The 26275-nt window shown below is 40.6% G+C and overlaps 1 protein-coding gene across 2 annotated transcripts; it reads left to right on the top strand.

Annotated features, from left to right (window-relative positions):
* The first annotated feature begins 2552 nt into the window (after positions 1 to 2552).
* Positions 2553 to 25305, top strand: LOC121458926 (ribosome biogenesis protein WDR12). 2 transcript variants are annotated; one of them, XM_041668329.1, is made up of 14 exons: positions 2553 to 2899; positions 3311 to 3509; positions 6027 to 6121; positions 8451 to 8545; positions 10466 to 10572; positions 12832 to 12947; positions 13806 to 13960; positions 16178 to 16223; positions 18104 to 18189; positions 21495 to 21635; positions 21728 to 21833; positions 21946 to 22078; positions 22748 to 22820; positions 25185 to 25305. In XM_041668329.1, exons 2-14 carry the CDS (start codon positions 3469 to 3471, stop codon positions 25260 to 25262), a joined length of 1272 nt encoding a protein of 423 aa, XP_041524263.1. In that variant the 5' UTR covers positions 2553 to 2899; positions 3311 to 3468; the 3' UTR covers positions 25263 to 25305. The 2 variants fall into 2 exon arrangements, with proteins under 2 accessions (XP_041524263.1, XP_041524264.1); XM_041668330.1 differs by lacking the exon at positions 2553 to 2899 and adding an exon at positions 2932 to 3174.
* Positions 25306 to 26275: the final 970 nt, after the last annotated feature.

Here is a 26275-nt window from a genome sequence, read left to right as displayed (position 1 = left end):
CTAGTAGAAAAGTTAAGGATCATGTTTACCACTTTTACCTATAATTGTGATTTCTACAGCTCTTGACCTGCACACACACACACACACACACACACACACACCTTTTTATTTCCTTGCTCTTTGAGAGCTTAATTTAATTTAATTTTACACAGATTCCAAAGTGACTTTATTATCTGTTTAAGGGTAAGCCAAACACAGTGGTGCCCACCCTCTTATCCTTGGGGGCACAGTCTGAGCCCATGAGAATACCTGGAACCAGGATCCCTAAAGCGAGCACAAACAAATGATTTTATAATTAAGGAGAGAGAGAGAGAGAGAGAGAGAGAGAGAAGGTCTTAACGATATACTTTAGTGAAACTTCCATGATGTGGTCTCTGAAATAGCTTGTTGATTGTAGATGTTACTAAACTAGCCTACAGCTTTTCTTCCCAAATTAAAAATTCCATCATTTGACGTAGAACACTTTAAAACTTCTCTTTGGCATATGTGAGCTGCCACTGTCATCACCTTTGCACTTACTGAAACACAGGCTTAATTAATTAATTAATTAATTGTTACTGACTTAATATCCAAAAAGGTTATTATTACCAACAGGTGGGCAGTGGAGTGGATACTGTCCCTGGACATGATATCCCTGATAGCACAGTGTAAGACATTATGTTACTTACTGAGAAAGACATACAATCTAAAACTCATGAGTTATTTCTAGGCCTTCCATTTAATATTGACAGCAGGTAACTGAGACTGGGGAACACAAAACCATGAATAAAAGGGAACTATCGTAATTCTCCTAAGAACCCATAACTTGGGCTACGATATAGCTAGGAGGAGAGTGTTTGCCTGGAACACATAAAACCCTAATTCCAGAACTTTAGATTCAGGTTCAAAACAAACAACAGCCAAGTGTGGTAGCAGGCATATATAATTCTAGTATTCAGGAAGTAGGGGCAGGGGGATCTCAAGTTCAAAGCCAATCTAGGAAAACACAGTGAATTCAAATCCATCCTGACTACATAGAAAGACTGAGACCCTGCCTCAAAACAAAAGATTGAAATACAAAGAAATATTTTTCCCTGTTGGGGGTCTTCCAGATAACAATGAGTCTTCATGAGGACCACAGTAAATGAATCCCAAAGGTTTTTCAGTTGATATTAACTAAACTTTTAGGAAACCAAGACACAAAAGCATTAGTGATGCTATCCCAAGCACTGCCTGGATACAATGAAGACATCCAAGTTACTGACGGAAGAAAAAAATCATGCTGGGTATTCTACATTTTGCAAAACTAATAACTAGTTTTTCCTTAACTAAACATCTTAGCCAAATAAAAACATCTTTTAGTGAATCCAAGATTTCTGCTTTGCAAATTGACGTCTTTTCCTTGAGTAATTCAGGTTCTACATCTTCCTAATCATAGCTCCATTAAATAAAAAGTATTGACTTTTAACTATTGGTAACTTGATAAAGTTCAAATTAAAGAAAGTTTAAAAGGCTAATTAATCAATCATATGCTATCAGTAAGTAAGAATTCAATAGTCACACTTCAAGTTAGGAATTTCAAGTTTCAGCTGTCGCAGATTATTTAATGTAAATCCTCAACATTGTAATGGCTTACATGTAAAGTCTTATCAAAGTGATTTCTTTCTGGAGCTTGGGCAGAGGTTTTCTCATTTTATGCCTCCACCTACATCAGTGACGTTTCTATTTAAAACTTGTACTGCTAGCTCTTACGAAGTCAATAGTTAACATTTAGAGTGCTTCTTATGTGACATTTAATTCTCGCAGTTGATCAAAGTGTGACACAAAGGTTATGTAGCACAGGTAGAATCAAATGCAGGCATTCCTGTTACAGGGCATGCAATTCTGTAAGGTGGATACACTGAAACTGTCATGCTTTTACTGTCATTGCTCACTTAACAAATGGTTGTTTTTTGCCTTTAATTGTTTAGATCACTTCTAATTTTCTACAGATGATTTAAATATTAGGCAACATATTTAAAAAAAAAGAAAGGCTTCCGTTGTTTTCACCTGCACACATACCGCTAAGCCCACACATTTTGCAATCCAGTTCTGCCTGACTCTCAATTATTGTCCCGGAGTGCCAACCGCTCCACCCGCCGCACTCCTTGGAGGTTTTTGGGCAAATGCCTTAGAATGTGACTTTGGGATCTTAAAGTATCCCCATCTATTCTCCACTCGGGAAAATAATTAAAGTAACAATCAGGACCATTGAGACCGACACAGGCCTTTGAGTGAGTTCAATTCAAAAGCAAAAACAGTCCGAAAGCAGGGGAGAGGTGCAGAGGAAGCCTTTCTAAACTTCAGGCTGAGAAAGCAGGGGAGCGGCCCCTCTCCGGCAGGTGCTCTCGGACTCAGCCCCCTCCGCAGGACACCTAGCCTCCCCCTGCTGCCGCCTGCCTTCCCCCCGGCCGCGGGTCCCCTCCCGGGAGGCCGGCGAGGCGCCGGGACTACAGGCAGCGAGGCCGCGGCAGCCGGGGGCGGAGGCGGGGGCGGGGGCGGCGGTTGCTCCCCGCCCGGGAGGCTCAGGAGGTGATGGGAGGAGGCGGAGGCAGGAGGAAGAAGGGGAGGTCGGGAGGGAGTGTCCGGTCCGTGGGCGCAGACAGCTCTGCCAGACCTCCCGCTCCCCCAAGCCTGCCGCCGCAGTGAGCCCCGCAACGCGAGAGGGGAGTCCGCCGGAGCAGAAGGGAGAAAATTCAAAACGAGTTTACTCAACCTCGTCTTGGCTCCGAGGCCCTGCCATGGAGACCAGCGCACTGCGCACGCGCTCCCCTCCGGGAGGCGCAATTCAGGCCCTTAAGGTTGGGCCCTTCTCGGCCACCGTCGCCCCGGTCCCTTCCGAGTCGTTTGCCTGCTCAGCACTTCCGCTCTGCAGCCTGAGGTAAGAACACATGGTCTGGGCTGAGTCCGGCTGTTGCTGTAACGACGCATAAAAAACAGACCGGGGGACCTTTGTCACCCAGGGTTAGGGAGCAGGAAATGGAATGTCTGACCGGAGAAGGGAGTTTTAAAGGCAAATAAGAGAACCTGAGTTCCGTGTGGCTAAATAAATAAAACCTCCACTCCCGGCGTTCAGAGCGCTCCCTTCTGGGGTTTGTAGTATCTGGGCGCTGAGGCCGAAGTATCCGGCCTAAAGACACTCTCTAAAAAAATCAGGTTCGAGCTAGTTCTTTTCCCTGTCTGTCTTCCTAATCGATTACGGGTCTGATAGCGCAAACATAGAAGTGTTTAGGGGACTGGCTGCTCTCAAGACTGTGCTTGACTGATCGATGTTTCCTGAATCTCGGGATAGGTAGTTGATGTGTGCGGGCTGGGCGCCTGCGCAACGAGAACCTCGTGGTATGGTCTGAGGAAGCTGAAGGTAGCAGATCCTACCTTCCAAGGCTCTTGCCGCGTGCTGACTGTCAACGCACAGATCTTTGTGGAGGAGTCTCGTGTGCACTTTCCGCCATGGCACAACTCCAGGCACGGTTCTACACCGAGAACAAGAAGTAAGTATGCGTCTCGGCGTTTGCCCCTGCCTTCCCGGAGCCGATCTGACTTTAAGACCCCGTTGGGTTTGGACCCTGTAGTCACTGGTAGTCCTTGCGGTTTTGACTGGGAATATACGTTAAAAGAAACAGACAAGGTTTAGTAAATCAAAGCTGAAAGGAGTTTAATAAGTATCTGGCCGGAATTAGAAGGATTTAATGCAAATAAGATAACCTGAGTGCCGGATAGAATAAAAATAAAAAAGACTTCATTCGCCCTCCCCTTCCCGTGCCCCTCACTTCTGCCCTATGTCGTCCCGTTTGGAAGCGGTGGACACGATTTAGCTGGCTTCCTGGATCTCCGTTTTTCCACCCACCTTCGTGAACGCTTTATAATTTGAATGTGTGTGGAAGGAACCGGGCTTCGAGTTTGCTTTCGGAATGATGCACACACTACTTCATAATTTGAGGGGTGAATAGTGACAGTTCTGTTTACAGGCTGTCCGCTAATGGTGTCTCATGGTTTCTGAAAGCACGGCTTCATTTGCTCTTCTCAACCATATTAGGAATTGGATCTATGAAGTTACCGACTTGATTAGGTGTGTGTGCCCCAGTTAGTGTGGTAAGACATAGTGTGATAAAACACCATGACCAAAAGCAGCTTGGGGAGGAAAGGGTTATTTGGGTCACACATCACCATCAGAGGAAGCCAAGGCAGGAGCTGAAGCAAAAACCAGGAAAGAATGCTGCATTGTAGCCTGCCCTCCCCATGCCTAGCTAAGCCTGCCTCTTCTGAGACGGGGTTTCTCTATAGCCCTGACTTATCCTGGAACTCAATTTATAGACAAACTCAGGACCACCTGCCCAGGGGTGGCACTTCCCACAGTGGGCTGGTTCTCCCTACATTGGTCATTAATTTAGAAAATGTTCCCACAGACTTGCCTTCAGGCCAATCTCATTGAGGCATTTTCTTAATTGAAGTTCCCTCTTAGATGACCGTAGCTTCTGTCAGATTGACAAAACTAACCAGGACAGTGTGCACGTATATGTTTATTTGTGTGTATTTATGTGTTTATATATAAATAAGCCATATAGATGGCAGATTCACTAGTGATACATACGGAGCATGGGTGAGATTCAGGTGCATCATAGTAGTAGAATTGTGCAACCATCAACACAATTCATTTATAAAAAGTTCACCACTCTTTAGTTCCCACTCAGTCCCTTAAACACGCCCCACCTCTGTCAACCACTTACCCACAGGCCGTCCATCTCTGTGTATGTGTACATGCTGGACATTTTGTGTAATGAGATTATACAAACTGTGGTCTTTTGTGGCTGGCATCGTTCACTTACTGTGTTTTTTATAGTTTAAACATAAGGCAGACTATCATAATACTTCATTTATTTTATGGCTAAATAGCCCATTGTATGGCTCGTTTTCTCTTATTGTCCTGTTAGACATTTAGGCTGTTTGAGTTTTTTGGCTATTGTGAATAGTGGCTGTGCAAGTATTTATGTACACTTTTATGTGCAGCCCTCGCTGGCCTGGAACTCACTGTGACCGAAGGCTGGCCTACCCACTGATCTACTGGCCTTAGCCTTTCAAATGCTGGGATAAAGGCCTATGCCACCATGCCCAGAGTGTTGTTCTGGGGTCAAATGGCAAGTCCACATTTAACTTAGAGCTATTGGCACACTCTTTTCCACAGTAACTACTCCATTTTACATTACCACCATCAGTGAATGAGGGTTCCTCTTTCTCTGTATGTATCTTCACCAACACTTTATTTGCACAATAATGGGTACAAAGTGATATTCATTGTGGTTTGGTTCTGTGCCTGTTGGTCCTTGCTCTTTCACTAGGAAACCATCTATTCAAATCCCTTGCCCGTTAAAAAAGACTTCATTCCTGAATGTTCTTTATATATTGTGCATACAAATTCCTTACCAGATAAATGATTTGCAAATGTTATTTCTTTTTGGGTCTTTTATTCTGCCTCCGGTCATAAATTATTCTAATTTAGTTTGCACAGCTATGAAGATCTAACTAAAGTACTGCTGTTATTCTTTAACTTGGACTGCTACAGTGGTTCCTTGTTGCCTACACAAAGAATTAAAAACTATTTCATAGTATATGGGATTTAAAACACTATGTACCTTTAGTCTCATCTTTGAACACTTCTTAAAGTAAAATCACTGCCTGAAATAGGAGTAAGTTCCTTTGGTCTGCCTCTGGGAGGGATTAAAGGCGTGCGCCACCACCCCCCGGCTTTGGTTTGTTTTTCTGTGTAGGCCTGGCTGTCCTGTAACTCCACTGTGGACCAGGCTGGGCTTGAACTCACAGAGATCCATCTGCTTCTTCCTCCCAAGTGCCTGCTTGATTCTTTGAGAATAAAGACACTTTACATCATTTTGGTTTTGCCTTGTAGCAAATGTCTGGCATGAAGGACCCAGTAAATAGTTATTGAATGAAGAAATTGAGATTTGCCAAAATATGTGTAGACATAATACTGACATATCATTTCCCTTTTATAGCTATGCCGTAGATGATGTTCCTTTCTCAATCCCCGCTGCCTCTGAAGTTGCTGACCTTAGTAACATCATCAATAAATTGCTGGGGACCAAAAATGGTAGGTATATATGCTCCAAGAAGTTAGGAGAGGACACAGTGCCACCAACTACACATAAATACAATTTTGTTTTGACACAGGATTTCCCCTGTAGAACCCTGGCTGTCCTGGAACTTGCTCTGTAGACCAGGCTGACCTCAAACTAAGAGATTCACCTATCTCTGCTCATAACTATATGTAATTTCAAAATCCAATACCCTCACACAGACGTACATACAGGCAAAAGACCAATGCACACAAAATAAAAATAAATTATAAGAAAAAAATAAGGTCTGGAGAGATAGCTCAGTGAACGGAAGTGTTTCTGTGGAAGCATGAAGACCAGTGTCCAGATCTCTAGGACAGGCTGGTGTGAACCCGCCTATAATCTCAGCACACTGGGAGTAGAGGTGGTCTCCAGAGTGAGCTGGCCAGCCAGACTAGCCCAACATCAAGCTCTGGGTTCAGTGAGACCTTGCCTTAATATTTAAGGTGGTGAGTGACATTCAACATTAGCCTTGAACTTACACACTCATGCACTCACGTATGCTCACACGCACATACGTAAAAAAGAAGACACAATTGGTTAATGCCTTTGTTTTGATGTGGTTGAAACTGAAGTCTTACCAATCATTTAAGGCTCACTGGTTTACATGATATAGTAGAGGATAGAGGAACACAAGACACTCTGTAGAGCCACAACATAGCTCAGCTAGCTAAAGGCTTGCTGTCCAGTGGTGCAAGCCTGGTGACCTGAGTTTAATCCTCACAACCCAAGTAAAAGTGGAGAGACCCAACTCCATGAAGTTGTCTTCTGACCACCACATGGGTGCCATGGCGTACACGCCCACAAACACACATCATGCATACACAATAATAAAAATAAAAAATAGAAAGACACTTTGGAGATGTAATTAACCAAGCCCAGAATGTAAGAAATACAAGATGTTGACCTGCTTTCCTCAGTGAGGAAATGACAAGAAAAAGGAGGGGGAGTTTTAAAGATTGAGTAAACACATTAACCAGTTAGGTGCCAGCTTTCAAAAGCCTACTACACAAAATGAACAGCTGTGCCTGGTGATACACACCTGCAGTTACAGTGCTCTAGAGACTGACAATGAGTCTGAGATAGCCCTATTTATCTGTCTAGCCTCTAGAGGCTAGCCTGGGCTATGTATGTATGAAACCAGTGTGGGCTACACAGTAAGACCCAGTTTCAAAATATAAGTTACATTAATTAGAAAAAAAACCCTCATGAATAATGACCTGAGTATTTGATAATAACATGGCTAATTTCTGTTTGTTTTGTTTTTTGAGACAGGGTTTCTTTGTGTAACAGTCTTGGCTGTCCTGAAAGTCTCTTCATAGAAGACCAGGCTGGCCTCGAACTGACTGCGATCCACCTGCCTCTGCCTCTCAAGTGCTGTTATTAAAGGTGTGCGCCACTACTGCCTGGCCATAGTTAATATTTAACATTGTGTTTTAAGTTTTTATATTTTAGAGACACATAATAAAGCCATTTACAAACAAAATGGTATGGTTTCTGAGGTTGCTTTAAAAGAGAATGGAGACAGGAATAGAAATTATTGATGAGTTGTTTAGTATTAAAGCAGGATGTATGTGTTCACGGTTATTTATATTTTTATGTATGTTGTACATTTCTGTATAACGGAATCTTTTTAAAACTCAAAGAATGGGCTTCAGGTGGTATTCAAGCTATTTTCTAGTCTGTTGACCTCTTATGTACTCAATAAACCATTCTTTTAAAACAAAAAGATGAGATTGATAGGGTGTTAGATGAGTTAATTGAGTGTTAGAACGTGTGCTTAGCATACAAATACCTGGGTTTGAACCCGGGCTCCTAAAATAATTACACCACCTTAAAACCAAGTATAAGTTAAGAGAAAAGTATATTGGTTCTTTAGAAATCATGTAGCCAAGTGGCATGGTGGTGCGCACCTTCGATCCCAGCACCATGATGGCACAGTCAGGTGGACCTCTGTGAGTTCAAGGCTAGCCAGGTCTACATAGTGAGTTCCAAAGACCCTGTCTCAAAAAGCCAGAAATCAGCCAGGCAGTGGTGGTGCGCATCTGTAATCCCAGTGCTCGGGAGACAGGCAGGCAGATCTCTGTGAATTCGAGGCCAGCCTGGTCTACAGAGTGAGTTCCAAGACAACCAGAGCTGTTACACAGAGAGACCTTGTCTTAACAAAAACAAGTCATTCGGTATGCTACATGAGCCCTGAGAAGTTGTGGAACAACTGGACAGCAATGGGTACTGCAGACGTGATTGCTTTGGGGCTCCCAAACATGTGACGCTGATATTCTTAAAACCCTTACTCTTTTGCAGAGCTCCACAAACATGTCGAGTTCGATTTCCTTATCAAGGGCCAGTTTCTTCGAATGCCCTTGGTCAAACACATGGAACTGGAAAATATTTCATCGGTAAATCCAAGTACTGCTTATATTCGATTTAATATATTACTAAATATTTTAAGTAACTGCTTATAGAATCAGCTTCAATTGTTTTCAACACCCAAAATTATTTTGCCCTCTTTTTTTGGTTGTTTTCTGTTTGTTTTTCAAGACAGGGCTTCTCTGTGTACCCCTGTCTATTCCGGAACTTGCTCTGCAGACCAGGCTGGCCTCTGCTTCCAGAGTTCTGTGATTAAAGGCGTGCGCCATCACCACCTGGCCTTTTGACTTTTTTTAAGTGTCTCAGAAAACGTTTTTAAATCACATTTACTTATTTACATATTATATGGTGTGTGTAGGTGCCACAGCCTGCATGTGAAGATGGAGAACAGTTAGTGTGAGAGTGGGAGTCAGTGCTCTTCTGTGGGTCCCAGGGATTGAGTTTACGACCTCAGGCCTGCTAGCAAGTGCAGGAGTACAGCATCATTGTACATATCTTAGAAAATGTGGGTTAGGTTATAGTGATTGTGATACCCTATAATTTTTAAACTTTCTTTTGTCTTTTTGTTTGGTTGGTTGGTTTTGGTTTTGTTTTGTTTTTCAAGACAGCCCTGGCTGTCTTGGAATTAACTCTATAGATCAGACTGGTCCCACACTCACAGAGATCTGCCTGCCTCTGCTTCCCAAGTGCTGGGATTAAAGGTGTGCCCCACCACCCAGCAAACTTTCTTTAATGTTGTTTTTATAACTAAGACTATCACCAGGAGCTGGACAGATAGCTAAGTGGTTAAAAGCACTAACTACTCTTCAGTGGATCTGTGTTCAATTCCCAGCACCCACATGGTGGCTCACAACTGTCAGTAACTCAGTCTCAGGAGATCTAACTCCCTCTTCTGGCTTGCTTGGGCACTGCATATACATGCAGGCAAGATACAAAATAAAAATAAATCTAAAACAAAAGGAATACAGCCAAGAGTAATGGTGCATACCTTTAATCCCAGCACTCAGGAGGCAGAGGTAGTCAGGTCTCTGTAAGTTCACTAGCCTGGTCTCCATATGAGTTCTAAACTAACCAGGGTTATATAGTGAGATCCTGTCTGAAACAAGAAAAACAAAAGGAATATTTGGAATCAGCAAGATGGTCTGACTGAGTAAAGGCAGTGGCCACAAAGCCTGATGACCTGAGTTCATCCCCAGGACCCACCTGGTGGAAGGAGAGAACCAATTCCTACAAGTTGTCCTCTGACCTCCGTGTGCACTGTGGAATGCATGGATGCACACTCGCACAAGATAAATGAATGTAATAAAATTGTTTACAATATAATTTGTAAGTTCTCCTATATTTTGTGACTTCAAAATGTTATAAAATATGTAAGAGCAAACTTGTCATTTTATCCATTTTTAAGTGTGCAGTTCAGTAATGTGAAGTATGGTACTGTGCAACTATCACCACTGCCCATTTCCTGAACTCTTTCATCATCCTGAACAGAGTTCTCTCCTCACTGAGAAATATGCTTTTATTTTTGTTTATCTAAATATTTTCTTACATAAAATCTCTCTTTTGGGGGCTAGAGAGAAGGCTCAGTGGTTAAGAGTGCTTGCTGTTCTTCCAGGGGACCTGAGTTCAGTTCCCAGTACCCACATTGGGCAGCTGACAACTGCCTCTCATTCCAGCTCCAAAGGGATACAGTGCTTCTCTTCTCCACCCGTCCTCATGCACATGTGCCCATGCACATACACATAATTAAAGATAAAACTAAATGTTTTCTAAAGCTCCCCTTTTATTCCCACTTTCAACGTAAGTTTTCTGAGGCTACTAATTTTTATATTCTTAGCTGAATCTGAGGCCAAAGAAAACCTTGACTTTTTAAGTGGCTCCCAAATTTTCTGTCTTCAAAGTAATATTTTGAAACTGTCCCCTGATTTATTTTCTGTTCTCTGTGTGACTAGGAAGAGGTTGTGGAACTAGAATATGTGGAAAAATACACCGCACCCCAGCCAGAGCAATGTATGTTCCATGATGACTGGATCAGCTCGATTGAAGGGACAGAAGAATGGTATGCCCGGGGGTGTGCTTTTTGTTTTCTCTCTCAAGATTTTTTTTTTTTGTTTTGTTTTTGTTTTTTTTCGAGACAGGGTTTCTCTGTGGTTTTGGAGCCTGTCCTGGAACTAGCTCTTGTAGACCAGGCTGGTCTCGAACTCACAGAGATCCGCCTGCCTCTGCCTCCCGAGTGCTGGGATTAAAGGCGTGCGCCACCACCGCCCGGCTCTCTCTCAAGATTTATTCATGATTATGTATACAGTGTTCTGCCTGCATGTCAGGAGAGGGCACCAGATCTCATTATAGATGGTTGTGAGCCTAACCTCTAATCAGTGCTCCTAACCCGAGCCATCTCTGCAGCCCGATTCTTTTTTCTTATGTGCGTTCTTCAGTCTTTGTCATCCACAATGTGACTGTTTCTCTCTGATTCCTTTTTTTCATAAAAGCAACTTTGTGCTGTGTGTATTGGTGACCATGCCAAACAGGCATTTGCAGTCAGTGCACTGAAGAAGAAAAAAGTGTTTTATTAGATTTTCTTTGTTTCAAAATGTTGTGATATTTGTATTTATATAAGTCAGCAGTCGTTGATACTTAAGACCAGAGATACACACTGCTTCATAGAGGAGAAAAAAATTAATGTTTATGGCTGCAGATCCCCCTAACCTACCACCATGAAGATTCAGGAATGCTACTGTAGGGCTAACATGGGCAGCCTGAAGTCAAGGAGGTATGGATGAATGTCTTAGAGCACCGGTTCTCAATCTTCCTGATGCTGTGACCCTTTAATATAGTTCTTCATGTTGTGGTGACCCCAACCATAAAATTATTTCATTGCTACTTCATAATTGTAATTTTATTAGTGTTTTGAATTGGAAATATCTGATATGCAGGATATCAGATATGTGACCCCCAAAGGGGTCTTGACCCATGGGGGTCTTGAACCATTGTCTTTTTTTCTTTTCTGTTTGTTTGTTTTGGGGGGGGGTTGTTTGTTTGTTTGGTTTGGTTTGATTTGGTTTGGTTTTTCAAGACAGAGTTTCTCTGTAGCTTTGGATCCTGTCCTGGAACTTGCTCTGCAGACCAGGCTGGCCTCAAACTCACAGAGATCCTCCTGCCTCTGCCTCCCGAGTGCTGGGATTAACGGCATGCACCACCACCCACCACCACCACCTGGCAAGAACCACTATCTTGCTGAAAGATCAGAGAAGTAGAGCAGCCAGCCACTAGAGAGAGACTTTTTCTTTTTTTTTTGTTTTTTGTTTTTTTTTTTTGAGACAGTGTTTTTTCTATAGCTTTGGAGCCTGTCCTGGAACTCACTTTGTAGACCAGGCTGGCCTTGAACTCACAGAGATCTGCCTGCCTCTGCCTCCCAAGTGCTGGGATTAAAGGTGTGCGCCACCACAGCCCAGAGAACCACTGTCTTAAAGCAAATGGCTACTACTGATCCTAATCCTACTGGCTTTACTTAAAGAAAAATACCTTAAAGAGCTGGAGAGATGGCTCAGAGGTTAAGAGCATTGCCTGCTCTTCCAGAGGTCCTAAGTTCAATTCCCAGCAACCACATGGTGGCTCACAACCATCTGTAATGGGGTCTGGTGCCCTCTTCTGGCCTGCAGACAGACTGTTGTATACATAATAAATAAATAAATATTTTTTAAAAAAAAAGAAAAATACCTTAGGAGTTGATCAAAGGAGTACCTTACTTCCATCTTTCCTTTTTCGGGGCCATTTTATTTTTATTTATTATTAAGTGTTTTGTTTTAGGGTGCGTGCGTGCGTGTCTTCCTATATAGATCAGGCTGGCCTCAAGAGCAGAGAGATCGTCCTGCTTCTGTCTTCCAAGTGTCGGGATTAAAGGTGTGCCACCATGCATGGCTTGGTTTTTCTTTATTCTTCATGATTTTCCTTTTTGCTTTGGTATTGTAGGGGGTGTGTATGTCTGTGGTGCTGGACATCAGATTGAGAGGCTTCTGCTTACTGGACAAGTGCTGACCACTGAGCTATATGCCCTCCCTGTTTTTCTTTTGAATAGTATTCAGTGGTTAATTAAGGAATGTTAGGCTTTACAAGCAGTTTGTATTGCTTTGAAATTTATAGCATTTTCAACAATAAAAGTGAAATCTCATTGTTTCAGTGGTTCAGAAAATTAGTGTAACATCTGAGCTGCTGCTTTGACATCTTGTTCTTCATGTTAAAGAGGAGTTTACTTTGCCATTACCATAGAAACAATTGGTCATCATCTTATTGTATTTCATAGTATTTCTTCCCATTGTAGGATCCTGTCTGGTTCTTATGATAAGACCTCTCGGATCTGGTCCTTGGAAGGAAAGTCAATAATGACAATTGCGGGACATACAGATGTTGTGAAAGATGTGGCTTGGGTGAAAAAAGGTAGGATTATACGTAAGAGGAACCCTAAGACTTAAAATTGAACTAATTTTAGTCTAGTAAAAAGGTAGGATTATACGTAAAAGGAGTCCTAAGAGTTAAAATTGAACTTATTTTAGTCTAGTAAAAGAGTAATTGGGTGTACAGAGAAACCCTGGGGGGGGGGGGGACACAACACAGGTAGGAAGGAAGGAAGGAAGGAAGGAAGGAGAAAAACCAAAAAAAAAAAAAAGAAGAAGAAGCACTTGTATGTGTGTTTCTATGGTTTTAGTTTTTTGTGTAGCTCTGGCTGTCCAGAATGGCCTCAAATTCACAGAGATCCACCTGCCCCTACTTCCTAAGGGCTGGGATTAAAGGCGTGTATCACCGCCATCCAGCAAGAATTAATAATTTTTAAATCCATAGATTGCTGTTTGTTTCTGCCTGGTCCTTGAACCTGAACCCAGGATTTTGTGCGTGCTGGGCAAGCACACTGCTGTTGAGGCATGTTACTAGCTTCAAATCCAGGAATTTACAGAAGTAAATCATTACTAAAATTATCTGTACATGTTCTAGTTATTAAGTATATTGAATGCATTTTTCCTACTTTTAAAGAATCTTTTCTTTTTGGCGACAGCAGGGGGTGGTATGGTCACAGGATCTCACTGTACAGACCAGGCTGGCCTGGAACTGCCACCCTTCTGCCTCGGCCTCCTGAGGGCTGGGATTGCAGGTGCATTTTCCTCTTTACTATGATAACTCTCTTTCAAAATCAGTCCATCTGATTATTATTAAAACAGTCACAAAGATGCTGAGTGATTACAAAATAAGATGCAGTTAAGGTTTTGTACTAACTTGTTTCTTGTTTTCTCTTTTCTTCAGACAGTTTGTCCTGCTTGCTACTGAGTGCCTCAATGGATCAGACGGTTCTCTTATGGGAATGGAATGTGGAGAAGAACAAAGTGAAAGCCCTACACTGCTGCAGAGGTCATGCTGGGAGTGTGGACTCCATAGCAGTCAACAGCTCAGGAACTAAAGTGAGTAGCCAGTGTGTTGCCACTATTGTGTTGAGTTAGAATGTAAGCAGCTGAGTAAACATTTTATATATACATACATATATAGTCCTAATGATTTTCTAACTTCCATAACAATCAGAGCCTAAAAAATAGCAAGACTTTATATCTAAAGTAAATACAATAAGATAGATATATTTATTAGATTTACTTCTTCTAGATATCTGTCTTTATTATATTCTATAAGTTACATTTTAAAAATTGGAATAAGCCCGGCGGTGTTGGTGCACACCTTTAATCCCAGCACTCAGGAGGCAGAGGCAGGCAGATCTCAGAGTTTGAGGCCAGCCTGGTCTACAGGGTGAGTTCAGGACAACCAGGGTTACAGAGAGAGAGAGAGAGAGAGAGACCTACCAAGTAAACTAGTAATTTCTTTAGATAACCTTAAATAATAGTCATTGACAATTTTTTTAATTTATTAAATTCTTTTTTTTTTTTAAGATTTATTTATTATGTGTGCAGTGTTCTGCCTATATGTATGCCTGCAGGCCAGAAGAGGGCACCAGATCTCATGAGCCACCGTGTGGTTGCTGGGAATTGAAATCAGGATCCCTGGAAAAGCAGTCAGTGCTCTTAACTTCTGAGCCATCTCTCCTGCCCTTATCAAATTCTCTTAAAGTGCTCTGTCATCTATTAAACATCTAGATGATACCCAAGCCTTAGCACACTAAGGCTAATGTTAACGGCTTATTTTATTATTAGTGTTAACATACATCTTATACTTGACCTGAAACTAAATCCTCAGTCTGTTGTTTTTGTTCTTTGATGCAGGTTCTCACTGCATCAAAGAACACTGTAGCCCAGGTTGTCCTGAAATTCTACTTATGTGGTCCAGTCTGGCCTCATATCCCTTTTGACTGGCCTGCTTCAGCCTCCTTCCGAATACTGGGATTACAGGCATGAGCCACCATTGCCCACCCTGGCCTATTCTTTATTATAACAAAATGGATACAAACCAAAAAGTAATGACCTCATTGCCTTATGAAGGGTTGCAGACTCTCTTTTATTTGAAAGTTCCCTTTGCTGCATTGGAGAATCGCAGATTTAAGAGTGTTCTGCGGGGGGCTGGAGAGACGGCTCAAAGGTTAAGAGCATTGCCTCCTCTTCCAAAGGTCCTGAGTTCAATTCTCAGCAACCACATGGTGGCTCACAACCATCTGTAATGAGGTCTGCTGCCCTATTCTGGCCTGCAGGCATGCACACAAACAGAGTATTGTATACATAATAAATAAAGAAATATTTTATTTAAAAAAAAAAAAGAGTGTTCTGCAGGGGCTGGAGAGATGGCTCAGTGGTTAAGAGCATTGCCCGCTCTTCCAAAGGTCTGAGTTCAATTCCCAGCAACCACATGGTGGCCCACAACCATCTGTAATGAGGTCTGCTGCCCTATTCTGGCTAACTGTATAAATAATAAACAAACAAACAAATAAATAAATAAAAAAGTGTTCTGCAACTTTGAGTAACAAAGAATGTTTGATGCACTCAATGATAAAGGTTTATGATTTATCTTGAGTCACAGAGATTATATGTTGTTGAGTACAGATTTACATGAATTAACCATTCTTGTCTTTTGACTAGGAAGTTAGACCTATATTTTACTTATACATGGGCAGAAACTCATCTTCAGTTTGTTAAAAACACAAAAGAAAAGTTGTAATAGCCAAAGAAAGAACGAACAAGTCAGAACAAGAAGGTGATAATGCATTTGGGCCTCAAAGCTCTGAAATGAGAGCTAAATGTAGCGGGCATACCTCAACCCTTTGTGTGTTCCCAAGTCACTTGTGTTCGATTTGAGCCATATTCCGGTGTTCTCTACATGAAATACTTCTAGTTTTATCCCTTGTCCCTTGCAGGGAAATATGTTTTCTTTCCCCTAGAAAATGTCCAACTTTATTTCTCAGGATTTATTTGTAAAGGTGCTCAGTATAGGTTAGTTGCCCACTCTGATCTAAGCAGCTGTGTGGGACTCGGGCGCTTATAAGCATGGCAGCTGGTTATCATGGAGATCAAGGCCACAGCTTCCAGAAGACTGGGAAGCCAAGTATGATTATCGAGTAGTAACGATTACAGAGCCTGTGTACAGAGATGAAACAAGCAAAGCAAAATTTGGAAAGTAAAAATGGGGGCAAGGGGCAAATAATGTAAGTTATTACATATGCTTTCTCCTTCATATGTATCTAGTTTTGCAGTGGCTCCTGGGATAAGATGCTAAAGATCTGGTCTACAGGTATAAATATTTTTTTGTACTTTGACTTATTAATCATGTTTCTAGAATTTTAGTGAAACTTTTACTTCTCATATTTGCTGTAAAAATAGACCAAAGTATTTTAGTATATACAAAAAGAAGTATAGTATGAAGACAAATTATATTTGTTTTAAGTTTTTTGATTCTTTTTGAACTCTACCACCTTTTTATTTGAAAGTCACTGATTGCTACATATATATATATATATATATATATCTGAGAATGCACTTAATTAAAAAAAAACCTGGAAGTTATTTTTTGAGTAGTTTTAACTCATCTTAAGTCACTTAAAAATGAGTTTTGAGTGACTGAAAAGATGGTTTAGTGATTAAGAGCACTTGCTGCTCTTGCAGAGGACCCAGATTAGCTCACACATTCACATAGCAGCTCACAGCTATCCTCAACTCTAGTGTCAGAGGATCTGACACCCTCTTCTGGCTCCTGGGCACCAGGCACATGTGGTATACACACATAAATGCAGGCAAAACATGCATACATATAAAAATGTCTTTGAAATTTTCTGTTTGAGGCAGGATCTTTTTATAGATCCCTCACTGTCCTGAAGCCTGGCACTCGCCATATAAAACATCCTGGCTTCAAACTTGTAATCCTCTTGCCTCGGTGTTCCTCATGCTGGGATTACAATCATGCACCACCATACCAGCTTATTTTGAAAATACAGATGCAGGAGAGGACAGATTCTTAAAAGAAGTTAGGAAATGCTGATGGGAACAAAAGGAATGGGGACAAACCCACACACCTTCTTAAACTTTGAGACCTAACAGCTGTATATGTAAAAAGATCAAAAGACCCCATTACTTCTGGTGGAATTGCTGTTTACAGTTCAGACCCCAATTAAATCTCACAAAGTAGTTAATGAGTTCAGAACCAGTTTAATCAACTTTAAATAATTATGTGTAATATGGCAGAAAATATACATATTAGTAGATGTTATAAAAATGCTTAAAGCAAACAATTTTTGAAAAAGAATGTAGTTTAGTTTCAATTGTTTTCCTTTTATGAAATGTCTTATTCTTTGATAGTATCAGGTAATGAGATACTGTTTGGTACAGCTATTACTGTTAAGGGATTTATAATCTAGTTAGGAAAAATAAATCAATATTCATGAAAGTTACAAAATATTAAAATCTATAGTTTTCAGTCTTAGTATTCTCCCTGACTAAATGATGTTTATAACAAAGATCTTTCCAAATAAAAAAAGAATTAAGAATTATCCAAGGACCTGGACATAAATAACTCATTGATAAAGTACTTGCCTGGCGCTAGCGTGGATCTCTAGCACTACAAAACAACTATGAAGCATTTTTATTTTTTAAAAAAGGAAATAGTGAGATTAAGCATGGCTAAAGTACATCTTCTAACCTGTGTTTACGTTATTTTCTGCATGGCATAAGTATAATATGGCCATAGTAACTTAGTCTAAATTGAACAGGAAGCAGCTTTTCATCATTCTGATAAAATGGTCCATATTCTTAACAATGAGCATAAAAACAGTAAGATTTCAAACAGTTTAATTTTGAGTTTTTTTAATATGCTTTTAAAAAAAAAACAGTCTTTTCCATATTTGATTGCCAGTCCAGGAAATGTTTTTACTTTTGCTACTACTAAGAATTGAGTCTAGGACCGCGTGTGTGCTGGTCAGGTGCTTTAACATTGCTACAGTCCCCAGTGGTCAGAGAGAATGTTTATATACAGTTTGTGTTAACCAAAACAACAAGGAATATGCATTCCCTAATTAGTCAAAAAAGAAAACTGTATACCCAAAATGTAGGACATTCTTGAAGTTTACCATTAATAATAACTAAATTTTTCAATATTAAATACTATTTTCTATGATGTAGTTCCTACAGATGAAGAAGATGAAATAGAAGAATCCACAAATCGGCCAAGAAAAAAGCAGAAAACAGAGCAATTGGGGCTAACAAGGGTAAGTTTGTTTTTGTTTTAATTAAAATAATAATCACATCATTTTCTCCCTTTCCTAGCCAACCTCCAACTCCTTCCATGTATACATCCTTAAGAAGCTCATCTCTGGAAGAAAATATTTCTATCATTCTCATCCTTAGTTCCATAGTGTGAGGCCCCATGAGATTGCCTCCCTCTGTGTTAGCATGGCTATAGTGATAGAGTCCTTGTCCAGTCTTAGTTAGGCAGCCCTACTGCTGAGGCTGTCATTGATGAAGCTTCCCTGTCATTTTTAAGAGAGACAATCTCAGATTTCATGGTCCTCAGGCTTTTAACAATCTTTCTGTCCCCTCTTCTACAATGTTCCCTGAGCCTTAAGTACAGGAGTTGTGTTGTAGATGTATCCATTGGAGCTGGGCATCCCATGATCAGTTATTTTCTGCATTTGACTAATTGTCGTTTTCTGTAATAGTCTGTCTGTTAAAGTATTTGTGAGCATTGACTATATTTGGCTTTGATCTGTTTGATGAAACTATGATAATTCAGCAAATCTTTTTTTTTTAATTATTTTTATTTTTATGTGCATTGGTATTTTGCCTGTGTAAGGGTGTTGGATCCCCTGGAACTATAGTTACAGACAGTTGTGAGCCACCATGTGGGTCCTGGGAATTGAACCCTGGTCCTCTGAGGAGCAGTCAGTGCTGTTAACTGCTGAGCTAGCTCTCCACCCACCTCCTGTTTTGCCTGTATTCTCCTTTATCTTGTTGCTTCAACCATGGTTATGCTTTCCTTCAGTATGTACTGGTTTTTTTTCTGAGAATTTGGATAGTGTAACATCTGAATCAAGCTTACAGAGTGATAGGGTTATCATGGTACATTTTTATCATTAACTCTTGATTGGCAGTAATTATCTGACTGTCTAATACTATTTATTTCATATACTGAAGATAAAATCCATTTTAGAGCTGCTAGTTGTATCCTGAATCACTAGAAGTCATTAATGTGAAGTTTAATTCTATTGTTTAGCAGTTAGATCTCATTAAACAGAGTTTGTTTAGTTTGAGACGGACTCTTGCTTAGGCTGATGTGGAACTCACTGGCTTGGACTGGTCTCAAACTACAGTAGTTCTCCAGCTTCCTGGTTGCTGGGACTCAAGAATGTGTCACTATACCTGACTTTTTTTCTTCCACCTTAAATCGTGATTGAATATATTTGATGTAATTAGATACACTTACATAATGATTATCATATTCAAATTACTATGTCCATCACCTCCCACAGTGCACTAGCTCTTCAATTTTTTATAACAAAGTTTGTGCTCTTTGACTGATATTTTCCCATTTCTACCAAATCTGGCGATGACTACTCTACTGTCTGCTTTTATGAGCTTGACTTTGATCCCGTTTTGATATAAAGGTGTTTGTTATGCTATCTGACCTTGTTTATTTAATGGAAAGGAGAATGGTGAGTCAGCTGTGCCATTGAGCGTATGACCATACATTAGTTATTATAGTCATCACTAACATAAATATAAAACTGTTGAAACTAAGATGGGACAGAGTAATGACTCAGCAGAATAGACCACTAGCTCCAGAGGACCCAGGCTGATTTCTCATTTCTGAATGACAGCTCACAATTTCCTGTAACTACAGATCCAGGGGATCTAATGCACCCTTCTGGCCTCCTCTTGCATCAGGCGTGCACATGGTGACAATGCAGACAGAAAACCTATACACAGATTTTCTCACTGAAATCAGTACAGTTTTGGTTTTATGTTTGTTTGCTCTTAATTAAAGTTTAACATACATTAAGAAGCTTAAGCGTACTGGGCAGTGGTGCTGCACGCCTTTAATCCCAGCACTCGGAAGGCAGAGACAGGTGGATCTCTGAGAGTTCAAGGCCAACCTGCCTGGTCTATAGAGTGAGTTCCAGGACAGCCAGAGCTACACAGAGAAACCCTGTCTTAAAGAAACAAGTATCAATCAATTAATAAATAAAAACATTTTTAAAAGCTATGAATGAAGACACATGCTTACAAATTAGAACTTTAAGGAAAGGATTGAATTTAGCGCCTCGTGTATGCTAGACAGATGCTGTGCAGGTGTTCCTTGTTGTTGAATGTTAGGTGTTGTAAGTTTCCCAACTTTGGGTTCCACGTGCCTACAAGTACTTGAGATAATGACTTTTTTTTAGAGCTATAACTGGCTGACATTATCTAACATACTTAATGTATGCCTCTTTGAAAGCAAGAAGAGCTCATGTGTAGCCCAAGCTGTCCTAAAATTTCTGGGCTCAACCAGTCCTTTTGCTGGAACCTCTCCAGTACCCAGAACTACAACGCTCGCCTCACTGCATCTAGCTATGTACTAACTTATATATAAATTTATTTTAAAATGTATTTATTTTTATGAGTATGAGTGTATGTCTCTATATTGTATGCATTCTGTTGCCTGAAGAGGCCAGAAGAAGGCATCAGATCCTCTGGGACTGTCATGTGAGTGACTGAGAATTGAACCCAGGTCCTCTGGAAGAATAGCCAATGCTCTTAACTGCTGAGCCATCTTTCTATCCCCTGACTTTAAATAAAGTGTATCATTTAGAGCTGGGCATACTGCCACATGCCTATGATCCCAGCACTAGGGAGGTAGAGGCAGGAGAACTGGGAATTCAAGACCAACTTCAATTACATAGTGAGTTGGGGCCAGCATTGGCTATATGAAACATTGTCTGAAAATAGACAAGAAATTATGTAGCACTGTACTTTTGTTTTTGTTTAAATACAGTAGAATATAATTTAAGCCCTAGATAGTGCTTTGATACTGAATTGTGAAATCCCTGGTCATATTTTTAGCTTGTTTATATGTAGAAACCAGTAGTTTCAAGATTTTCTTTTTCAATTTTTAGTTTATGTGGTATATGTTACTGTGTGTGATGTCATATGTGTAAGGTCAGAAAACAATTTTTGGGAATTGATTCTCCTTCCACCATTTGGGTCCCTTGGTTAAACTTAGTTCATCAGTCTTGACAGCTGACACTTATCCACTGAGCCCCTTCATATATAAGACAAAGAGAGAAATGTCTATCTTGGAGAATTACTATAAAAACAATAATCCACTGGGGAAAAATCAGGCCTATCTACTTTAGACATTGACATCTCTTTTATTTTGGCAGGGTATCATTATGTATCCCTGGCTGGCCTGGAACACAAGAGATCCCCCTGCCTCTGCCTCCTGAGTACATCATCACACCTGACCCTAAAATCTACTCTTGTTTCAGTTACTCTGTGGTGAAGATATTTTTCTCTTCTGGGGGCCTTTTATTTCTAGACTCCCTTGGTGACCCTCTCTGGCCACACCGAAGCAGTTTCCTCGGTGCTTTGGTCCGATACTGAAGAAATCTGCAGTGCATCTTGGGATCACACAATTAGAGTGTGGGATGTTGAGTCTGGTGGCCTTAAGTCAACTTTGGTAAGACTTAATTTTGGTGTTCCTCTACTTAACATTGAGCTTGTCAGTAATAAATTTCTCTTTGGTTAAATGTTCTTTCCTTTTATTTTCAGACAGGAAATAAAGTGTTTAATTGTATTTCCTATTCTCCCCTCTGTAAACGTTTGGCCTCTGGAAGCACAGATAGGCATATTAGACTGTGGGATCCCCGAACTAAAGGTATGTTGTATCCAGTGGGGAATATTTAAAAGGATAAGTTTCTATGAAAATTCTTTCGGTGTCTTCTGCTTCTCTTTCCTAAAACCACTGCATTTTCTTCGTCTTCATCCAGATGGTTCTTTGGTGTCGCTGTCCCTCACCTCACATACAGGCTGGGTAACATCAGTGAAGTGGTCTCCTACCCATGAACAGCAGCTGATTTCAGGCTCTCTAGATAACATTGTCAAGCTGTGGGACACAAGAAGGTAAATGTTGGGACTTGGAGCATGGTTCAGCAATTAAGAGCGCTTGCTGTTTTTCCAGAAGACCCAGGTTTGGTTCATACTACCTCGTGTGACAAATACTAATACTCAAAAAAAGTCCCAGGATTGGGCTGTAGGCATAGCTCAGTAAGTAGAGCATTGGCCTTGCACACATGAGGACCCTGGAACCTAGATAAACAACGTGAATGGTGTTGGGCATGCTGGTAGTCTTAGCACTGGGGACTTTATCCTTTATCTGGATCCCCCTGCAGGACTGGATGGTAATGGGAGCCGAAATCTGGAACTCTGACCGCTGTGGCACGGCATGAGTGTATGGTGCACAGCAAACACCCATGCACAAAATAATTAAGTGGTTGTTTTTATATTTTAGAAAAATAGGTTTATGAGGGAAATTTGAGAGTTTTGATTTGATTGTGTCTGTTGCCCATCTGGCTTTTATGTATTTAGGAATATAAACATACCAAACTTAAGGAAAAGATTTGGGATAGAAATATAAAGTATAAAAGTGTGAAATTGACCTTATTGTGAATAAATTTTTGTATTTAAATAGCATTTTTCTTGAGTGTTTGTTATAATAAATGAGAAGTATTACTAATTGTATGTTTGTATTGAAACACTGCATGCATGTAACGTGTGTATTTTCATCTTTAGTTGTAAGGCTCCTCTCTATGATCTAGCTGCTCATGAAGACAAAGTTCTAAGTGTGGACTGGACAGACACAGGGGTAAGAACTTACAAATTACTTGGTGAAGAAAGGATAGACCTTATGCTTAAAGTTAACAGGATCTTTCTGGTTGGTCTGATCTGATCTGGTCTTTCTCTGGCTGTCTAGAACTCCCCGTGTAGACACTGCTGACTTCAGACTCTGAGCTCCGCCTGTGTCTGCCCCCTGAGTGCTGGGATTACAGGCTTGTGCTACAAAAAAATTGTTTTTACATCTCATACCAAAAAACTGAAAACAGATTTGCTCTTTAAGAGTAACAAAAGTTGAAGTTTTAAAGCAAGTCTTCCCCCCCCCCCCCCCAATATATCATTTTGTTTCTTTTGGCAGTTCTGGGAACTGAACCCCCAGGGGTTCACCTATGCTAGGCAAGTGGGCTACTACTTGGCTATATATCCAAATCCCATATGGTCCATAAATTCACTACTTCAAACTGATTGTATCACAGTATTTCTAGTTTGAAATACCTGTTTTAGAAGGTTTTTTGTGATGAGACCAGGTCTTGATATGTAGCCCTGGCTGACCTCAAGCTAACAGCAGCCTCCCCTACCTCATCCTCCCGAGTGCTGGAATTGCATGTGTAGTTTACATAATTAATTCTACATAATAGAAATGGATTAAAAAATGTACTTCAAGAATTATAATCAGCCATGCAATGGTGGTGCACACCTTTAACCCCAGCACTTAGGAGGCAGAGGCAGGAGGATCTCTGTGAATTTGAGACCAGCCTGGTCTACAGAGGGAGTTCCAGGACAGGCTCCAAAGCTACAGAGAAACCCTGTCTCAAAAAACAAAAAAAAAAAAAAAAAATTATAATCATTTTTATGTGCATGTGTTATCTCTTGTCCAAGAATTCTTTCAGAATGTAGGTCCTAGAGCTACTTGATATAATCTGCAGTGTACATTTGCCTGAAAATAATATACTCTTTTACAACGTGATTATTTCTAAATGTGGTAGCTCACACCTGTAATCTCAGTTCTAGAGGCTGAAGCAAGAACATTGCTGCAAATCTGAGGCCAGCTTAGGCTATAGTGTAAAAACCTATCTTCAAAAAGCAAACGGAGCCTTTGTTGTTGTTGGTTTTTAATATTTATTTATTTATTTATTATGTATACAATATTCTGTTGGTATGCCTGAAGGCCAGAAGAGGGCGCCAGACCTCTTTACAGATGGTTGTGAGCCACCATGTGGTTGCTGGGAATTGAACTCAGGACCTTTGGAAGAGCAGGCAATGCTCTTAACCACTGAGCCATCTCTCCAGCCCCCTGTTGTTGTTTTTTTTTAAGTCTAAAACTATTTTAGTTTATTATATACCTTGGCAAATACTTCATTGGAAGTAAAATAACATGATGTGTCTCAACCAAAATAATTGATTGTTTTTAATATTTTGTACACTGTATAGTGATGTAGATTGAGTGTTCCTTATCAGAAATGCTTTGGATGTGCAGCTTTTCAGATTTTGGAATATTTGCACATTTATGAGATATCTTAGAATGGGTCCCAAACCTAAATGTGAACTTCCTTTTGATTCTGCTGCCTAGCTATTGGCCATTCGTTTTTTTAATTAGACCAATCAGGTGCCTTAGGCAGGCAAAGCAACGCATCTTTACATCGTTGAAATTGGCCCAAAGCCTTGTGTGTATCAGCATGTGCTCTACCTGTGAGCTACATCTCCAACCTACACTGCAGACCTTTGGATTGGGGATGCTCAACCTAGTAGCGGAGATGTTTGTTTTAATATGTCCCCTTAAATACTGTTTCAAGCTGTGCAGTTTAACATACATCAAATCGTTTGTGTTATGTATATGACATCAAAGAAGAAGCAAAACTGTTTGGGTATAGATAGAAAATATGGTCAGAATACAAGATATATATACACGCACACGCATATACATACATATCTTGTATATATATTCATATGCACACTTCGTGTGGGCAATGTCTTGCCAAGCAGTGGTGGCATGTGCCTTTAATCTCAGCATTTGGAGGCAGAGGCAGGCAGATCTCTGTGAGTTCGAGGATAGCCTGGTATACAGAGTAAGTTCTAGAACAGCTATGGCTACACAGATCCTCTCTCAAAAAAAACAAAATGAGGGCTGAAGAGATGGCTCAGTGGTTAAGAGCATTGCCTGCTCTTCCAAAGGTCCTGAGTTCAATTCACAGCAACCACATGGTGGCTCACAACCATCTGTAAAGAGGTCTGGCGCCCTCTTCTGGCCTTCAGGCATATAGCCAGAATATTGTATACATAATAAATAAATAAGTAAATAAATAAATAAATATTTAAAAAAAAACAAAATGAAAGTCGTATTTAATCATGTCTAGCTACTGTATACTTATATTTACTTTTCTCTCTTTTCACACAGCTACTTCTGAGTGGAGGAGCAGACAACAAATTGTATTCCTACAGATACTCACCTACTACTTCCCATGTAGGGGCTTGAACATGAAGGATTGTTCAAAAATATTGTTGGGTTTTGTTTTGTCTTCCGTGTCTTACTGTTGTGTCATAAACTATGAATGAAATTGGAGAGGACTGGGGATGTCGCTCAGCTGAGAGAGGGATTCCCTAAAATGTGCAAAGCCCTGAGTCCTGTCTCTAACACGTGGAAAGAAAGTCGGTGTGGTAGGGCATTCCTGTAATCCCAGGACCTGGGAGGTTAGCAGCAAGAGAATCAGAAGTTCAAGGTCATCCACACCCCACTGTATAGTGAACTCTTAGGCAGCCAGAATTGCATGAGTGTCTCAAAGAGAAAGAAGTCAGTGGCTAGTCCTCCATTACCACTGTCAATGCAGAGATAGGAAGCAGCCCTTTAATATGTGTATAATGGTTCATCTTCCATAATAGCTGCATTTTACTCTTTGTCTTTCCTTTTTATAAAACACAATAAATGTGTGGTCTGAATTGTTTACCCTATGCAGACCCCAAAAATTTAATTGAGTTTTAAAGTACACTTTTAAAAATACTGGTTTGAAATTAAAATTTGCCTTTGAACTGTTATAAAAGGATATATTACAAATACAGTAAGTAACTTTGTCCCTTCTTTTTTCTATTTGAAGAAAAACCTAGAAAAGACTAATATTGCACCAGGCAGTGGTGGTACACGCCTTTAATCCCAGCACTCGGGAGGCAGAGGCAGGTGAACCTCTGAGTTTGAGGCCAGCCTGGTCTACGAAGTGAGCTCCAAGACAGCCAGAGAGCTACGCAGAGAAACCTTGTTTCAGAAAACCATCATTGCACATGCTTGTAACCCCAGTACTTACTGGAAGCAAGAGCTTTAGGACTTCCAAATCATGACTGGCTTCATAACTAGTTCAAAATCAGAATCAGGATGAACTACTACTAACACCACTCAGCAACTTCCTAAATTTAAAATTAGGCCTAGTTCCAGGATAGCCAGGGATACATACAGAGAAACCCTGTCTAGAAAAAAAATTATAATACCTGTCAGCTCAC

This window comes from Microtus oregoni, unplaced genomic scaffold, assembly GCF_018167655.1.
Source record: "Microtus oregoni isolate MIOR12 unplaced genomic scaffold, Mior012 000018F_ref0000195, whole genome shotgun sequence".
NCBI classification, from domain to species: Eukaryota; Metazoa; Chordata; class Mammalia; order Rodentia; family Cricetidae; genus Microtus; species Microtus oregoni.
The sequence above is the reverse complement of the archived record's forward strand: the minus strand, read 5'-3'. Positions and strand labels throughout refer to the sequence as shown.